Source organism: Branchiostoma floridae, chromosome 1, assembly GCF_000003815.2.
Source record: "Branchiostoma floridae strain S238N-H82 chromosome 1, Bfl_VNyyK, whole genome shotgun sequence".
Taxonomy (NCBI): Eukaryota; Metazoa; Chordata; class Leptocardii; order Amphioxiformes; family Branchiostomatidae; genus Branchiostoma; species Branchiostoma floridae.
This window is the reverse complement of record NC_049979.1, coordinates 24123663-24130668: the sequence shown is the minus strand read 5'-3', so window position 1 is coordinate 24130668 and position 7006 is coordinate 24123663. Positions and strand designations below refer to the sequence as shown.

The window sequence follows — 7006 nt, the reverse complement described above, 5'->3', positions numbered from 1 at the left end:
CCTGAGTATCCCACAGGTTACTGCCTTTGGCTTGGGTTCTGCCGTTTCTTTCATTCTTGCAATGATATACCAATTTGAAACATTAGCTGAGTAAAGTGGGTGTCTACATCGTAACCTTACATGGAAAATATGCAAACCTGATACTTGGAAAAATCTTTTTACCAGCATTTACGACAGCACTATATCCTGTGCACACCTGTGCAGTCTAACTGATTTACATTTATGCAAAGCAACACTTTCTTTTGACGTATGTTTCCTTGACAGTGTGGGCGCACAGAAAGATCTGTAACCTTTCAGATAATACCACATCACGCTCTATTTGTACACAATTTAAACTAACAAAGACCTATGCCACAATTCAAATAGTAGTAGAATTTACTCACTTTGTAAGTGGCTGACTTGAGGTTGACGTTCCTACCCTTGCTGGTGAGTGTGCATTTCATCCGCATGAAGAAGGAACAGGCCTTGTTTTTAGTGTACCCTGTAGAGAAAATAAACATGTCGTACAATCCTATTAGATGTGCATACTTGCCCTAACCTTCTCCTTACTGAAGAAGCTTTATAGCACCAAACTTGTATTGGACACAGAGTTAGGTACCAGGAAGAATATTTCAAAAATGGAAAACTTCATGATCATATCTTGTTTAGGTTACCAAATTTCATGACAATTTCTCGAGTTATTCTGCTCAACAACAAACATACATGCAACTGCTATCAAAAACAACCTTCTTGACAAAGACCACAGAATAGAACATAGAACTTTTTTATCAAGAGAACAAAAAGTGAGTAGTTTTCCTGACCATTTTTGGTACACAGGACGTCCCTAATCTCTTCGTGATCACAAGGGTGGGTGAAGTCAAAGATACTGTGCCCGGTCAGCTCCAACTGGAAGTACAAAACAAACTCCTGATCAAACCCCCTACGAAGATTTTAACAAATATGCCCTTGCAGTTTCACAACAAGATTCTAGAGGGCCAAAACTCCCAACTTTTACTAATTTGTACAAAAAACTGGTGTTGACAGTTATAGGAAATGATCTTAGATAACCAAAGTCTATGCCATCATCATCACAGTAATCAACAACAATAAAATCTTTGAATCTCACCTGTGTCAGGCCTAGGTATTTGCAAACATTTTCTGAGAGGTAGAGGATGTCACCTTCATCAGAAAGGCTCAGCACAAATCCCTCCATCGCCTGAATAAACAAACAAGGGAAAGGGCAAGGTTGTCATAATCTATGTTTACTTTATGGAGGGGAAACATTCTGTTTTTGCTCTGATTCGTCTAAGGTCAATCACCTGGACCAGAAGGCTAGACCATGTGAAGGTAAACATTGTGCATTTGCTTGAGAATGTTACCTTTCTAGCTGAATGTTGTAAAAATGTGCAAACACTTGAAGCCTCTTCCAAAAACATGGACTTTGTTTTGGGTTACCAACCACTGGACCAATAGACTTATTCATGCATAATAAGCTACATCGACAATCACCTTGTCTTGTATAAACACCGTCACAGGCACCTGGGGGTAAATGACCTCAGTCGTTGTTTTGATAACTTTCACTTAATGATCTGAATAGAAGAATGCCTTGACACAATGGAACAAAGCTTCCTAACCAACTACGCACTTGGCGTCTTCACGGAAGACAAGAATGACATCACGCTTCACTAAATAAACATTCGTTTCAAGAAAAATATTTGTTCTCTGTTGCAGGTCTGACGAAACCTCGCCTTGAGCTGTCAGGTAGGTCACAAACAAGGTCATGGTTATTCTACGGGAGTCACTGTCCTTTTAACAAAAACATGTCTAATGACGCACATACGGATCCCCAGGGAACCCGCGGTTACTATGTGTAAGTGCTGTAGGGTCTGCATGCTACGAACACAACAGTTGATTTATGAGGTTCACCTACTAGCCAAGACAATAAGCTGTACCAAATAGTTTGGCCCTCAGGTGACTGGGCATGCGCATTACTCCCGTGATCGTGGCGTCTGTAACATGATACTCTATCGCTGCACGTACTCACCTTCAGGTACTGGTCGCTCATTTGTTGGTCTGTGGACGATTCCACCTTTACGACCTCTGTGTCTGAAAGAGATGAGACGACAAGTTCACTGACCGCAGCGGAATATTTACTTTGTGTCACAAGACTTATGACTGTTTGTAAAGCAATATGCGGTCGGTGGCACACCTTGGCATACCTGCGGACAATAGCCCAAAATACCCATAAAATCAGGATGCTCAACAAGCTTAAGTCTGCCCACAACTTGCAAAATAAACAGGAAAACAGCTTGTTTCTTGTCGAGTTTCAAACTCAGTTGTCAGACTGTGTAGACAGCTGTGACAGAATTGTGGTTACAAGAGTATAGGCCAAGGAACTGTGCCCAGAGTTAAAGATTTACAGCCCAACCCTCCAAATACTTCCTGCAACCTGACATACTCAAACACAAGTAGACAACCTGTTGAGTTCTAAGTAACTCACACAGGCAAACTGACACAAAAGGAAAGTACTTTGGTTTTGTACGAACCAAGAGAAGTGGGCACATTGCGACTACATTTGATGTCTGTAATTTTTGCATTAATACAACTTATAGCTTCTACTTTATTTAACAAGGTCAGTGACGCATCAGTAGTGCAGATTACTAAAACTTTTTTATAGGACAGTACTAAATCATATTTTTCAGATGTTAATCTTTTCAAATTTTCTTCAATCATTCCCAACATGCCGAAACTTCAGATAAATGTAAAGATAACCCAATCTATGGACCATGTGAAAAAAAGATAAACCACAAAGATTCCAAGGGACACAAGCCAGACCGGGCCATGTCAAAAATTACCCTGTACAGCTTTGTCCTATGTCTTTTGACTAAGCACTTTTTTGTAGCACTTCAAAGTAAGGTACAGGTTCCTACCTGCAAAGATCATCCTTGTCTTCAGGTAACTGATTGCCAGCCTCATTATGGAGGCTTTGTCAAGCTGGGCACTCTTGCTGTGCGCTAAAGGTAGCTGGTGGGCAAGGTCATAGAAAATCTCCGTCTCCTTCGAGCGCCGAACTCTCGCCGCATCGCGGGACTTCTCCTTCCGCTTCTCCGAATTCCTGTCAAAGTAAGATGATCTCTGTTGAGCGAATTTTCTCATTATTCTCATTAAATTAACCTAAAGTAACAAGTGCTTCTTATCCTTCAAGGTTGATGCAAGGAAGTTCAGATGATCACCATCTGGATATAAAATTATCGTAAGTTACGGCCTGTTGTTTAAACCTGCATACAATATGTACGTTATTCAGTCTCGGCACTAAATAGGTCGTGCGACATGACATATGATGATGCCTATGTGTACCAGAATACTCCATAACCAAACTTTCAACAAGTAGGCTACTGCTTATGGGGAAGCTGGATATAAATCATTATGACAATAACAGCATTTCTAGGTCACCATTTGTCCCATAGATGGCCTGACTTTCCATAAATGACAGACTGGGTGCCACCACCATATAGTGAAAATATTCCAGTATCTCACCATAAAAACACATCCAACTAAATACTGGAGCCTGAACATAAAGTCTAAATGGTCTGTTTCTTTCAAACTAGGTGAACCACCCACTGACTGAGACATGTCTGTCACTAACACTGGGTCAGGCCCAGAGATTTCCAATGTGACCTTTGGACACAACACGTATGGTGCAGAAAAGGCAGAACATTTATCAGGGATGTTGTTCAATCCTTGCTGCCAACACAAATTTGCTACTTTTGGACATAAATAAGTCCTCAGTGCTGGGTGGTAAGAAACTACTGAGGCACTTTTCAGCAATAAGACGAGAGGGAAACAACAGTGACAGGTGTTCAAAATGGGATACAGTAACTGGATTCAGTTACTGGAATGATGGTTTCTTGTGATAAATAATAAGAAGCGACAATTTTTCAAGCAGTATTTTGTAAACAGGGATGTTGAATTCCACATACTTGAGCAAAATACTAATGTACTAGCACGTTCAACATTGAATAAAGGATACAGGGTGAAAATATGACTGACACAACACTTTGCATTCTCTGATCTAAGTTCGTTTGACAACAATGTAGCTGAAATTCGAAGCCTTGTTTGTCCCAATTCCGTCAGAGGACAATCAGCTTTTAACCGAACCAATAAACAAAACAGGAAATACTATACGATGAATACATGTTGGTGAATATTCAAGTTGAATAATGTAATATTTAGCTCAAAGCCACTTTCTAAGTACTTTCTTCTTTGGCAAAAAAAAACTTATAGACAAATTCCTAAATTTTCATTACTTGCTTATTACGTACCACATAAAGAAAACCGTGACTGTACAAAGGGTAAACAACAGCTGTATTTATCCTCCAATAAGCAAATTTTTTTATTATGATCGGCTGACTTTGTGAACCAACTTTTCGAAGACCCGCCCCCACTACGGCAAATACACTTTTCAGACTGCCACAAAAATGGCAACAAAATTGCATGTAACTATTTAGTTACCGAGAGTAGTCTATAAATGTACATACATACATTGCAATTCTACTCGAACTTGTGCTATGAAAAGTCTCAACAAGGATGCTCTTGGTCGAACTTCAAGGCCGAGTGTCTAGGGTCAACAACACTCAACAGACGAGACGGGGAAAAATATGGCGGACAAAAAAAATTTGCAACGTCGTGGCAGACAAAAACTCTTACCTTCGCTTTGGTCTGCACAGCGTCGCCATCATTTCCCACAAAAGGTGTTCTGTAGTTTCTGCAAAACGCAGGGAAAGTTTTCGTGAAGGGTCTGCCTATGTAGTCTCAGTACACTGCCGAGGACGTTACACAGATCAGCCCCTGGTGCTACGCTGCGAACTCTGGTTACGACCGCACAGAACTGGAAGTAGGGAGAATTTTTACTCGTGACGTAAGGCCAGACTGTTTCAAGACTGCCCATGACGCACGTACCACCTGATTTTGGCGCAGAGTTTGAAGGATCCGTCCCCATCTTTTAGCATAAAGGGAATGTCATGTATGAATCTATCAATAACCTTGATGTGACTTTGAGGAACAGCAAAGCAGAAGAATACAGGTTCACGTAGTGAGGCGTTTGATTTATCACCACGTCTGTCCCGTTTCCTACAACTGACAGTCCTTGCCACAGCCGACCACATCAACATTTCTTCTTCAATCAAATCTGCCTTCCTCCCCACATTTAAGAAAGTATGATAGGCTACTAGATCTACAGCAACCTTAATGTCATTTTTTCTATAACGAACCTCCCTAGTTGCATCTCCGAAAAGTGACGCCTGAGCAACAACAAAAAAAAGAATTGGACACACAGATTTGACGTAAAACGTAGCGTTCAATAACGTGACTTCGATGTAACAATATAACAACAACGACGGAAGGCCAGGTTCCCAACTTCATCTTCATCCTAAACTTCACTCGGGCTTCTTTCCAGAAGTTTCTATCGCGGGCACCTTGAAACATCCCTCTACCACGGGATTGGTCGAGTGACGTCGGAGGTAAAGGGTCAACGTGCTTGAGCACAGTTGGATTTGGGGGTCAGCGTCCTACAGCTTAAAACTGTTCGGTCGCATTGACCTTCAGCTTGGTGATTAATTGATCCTTTTGTGGTTAATCAGCAACTTTGTAAGAATCCGCGGGAAATTTTCAACAAACCAGAGATACTTCTATATTGAATTCTGCAGGAAAACGGGGAGAAGTGCTCGCAAAACGGGGCGCTTGTATATTTATTGTATAGAAAAGCGCCGAGTCATGTGAGGGAAGTTCACTTGCGGTCAAAGCGCGTTCGCCAGACATTTTGAAATCAGATCTTTGAACCATTGTACTACTGACACGGAAATGCGAAGCAAATATTCAGACACTACGGTACTACTAGAAAATCACAGTATTCAGGGCTACTGTCCACAAACGAATAGCTTGAAACTGTTAATTCATGAAGCATAATAACGTTTAAGTTAACGTTAAATACAGTTTGTTGACAATGAAAAACATAATATTCTAGTAGAAGATACGAGAATGTTTTACTCAACGTTTCGGGAGGAATAGAGACAGAATAGGGCGAGCTTGTTTACAAATATTCTTACTAGATTAGTTGAATAAAATATTTTGAATAAATTTTTTTATCTCCAAGAAAAATGGAGGCATTGTTTTGGTTGTGTGTGTGTGTGTGTGTGTGTGTGTGTGTGTGTGTGTGTGTGTGTGTGTGTGTGCGTGCGTGTGTGTGTCTGCAGTCTCTCTCTGTCACTGTGTGTGTGTGTGTGTGTGTGTGTGTGTGTGATCCGTATATTTGTGGTCAGCATAAGACTGTCTGGATGGGTTGTAATGATATTTGGTAAGAAGATTGGGAATGGGAAAACGAAGGTTAATGTCAATTTTTGCCAAAAGAGGAAGAGACGTACATAATGAGGTGTAATTTACGCAACAAAAATATTTGTTTTCCATAATTAATGAGGAAAATGTTTTCCATTATCGTAATCAAATCCATGTAAAGTATATAGTTTATGGCAGGTGGAACATTAACAAATATTCCAGTTTCTAATCCACATAATCAAAGCAGTAGTGCCACATCATTCTTATAACCTGAGTCCAGCGCTGAAAATCGTAGCCTGGTAACCAGACGTATCAGGCTCATAGTCTCTTCTGTCCTCTCTGCAAATACCATCCACCTGCAGTATTTGCGGAGAGGGCAGAAGAGACTCGGAGCTATAATACGGCTATATACCAGTAGAAAATCGCGAATCATCCCAAAGAATATATAAACACCGCCACTCCAGAAGCTAATGTCTGCGAAGGAAGCTACCGAGTATGGCGTATGGGGTTGTATCCACAACAAGACTAATGCTTGACATTAAAAAAGGATCAGAGGACTTAAGTCTTATGCAGGGCTATATGCTGCATTATCTGAGGATATCGGATGAAGTTTTAGAAAACACACTAAACCCCACAATAAGCCCCATGTGCACTCATGTTAGCAATAACGATCTTAGAATTTATTTTGTAGTTTTTA

At 40.7% G+C, this 7006-nt stretch overlaps 1 protein-coding gene across 1 annotated transcript in view; it reads right to left on the bottom strand.

The window, feature by feature from the left end:
* The window catches only part of LOC118417153 (hypoxia-inducible factor 1-alpha-like), a gene marked incomplete in the record, with an annotated part of 15142 nt that extends 10260 nt beyond the window's left edge, over window positions 1–4882 (bottom strand). The window contains 6 exon segments of the mRNA XM_035822574.1: window positions 384–481; window positions 801–885; window positions 1106–1195; window positions 2024–2085; window positions 2910–3094; window positions 4687–4882. Of these exon segments, the coding sequence (XP_035678467.1) occupies window positions 384–481; window positions 801–885; window positions 1106–1195; window positions 2024–2085; window positions 2910–3094; window positions 4687–4718 (552 nt within the window).
* Window positions 4883–7006: the final 2124 nt, after the last annotated feature.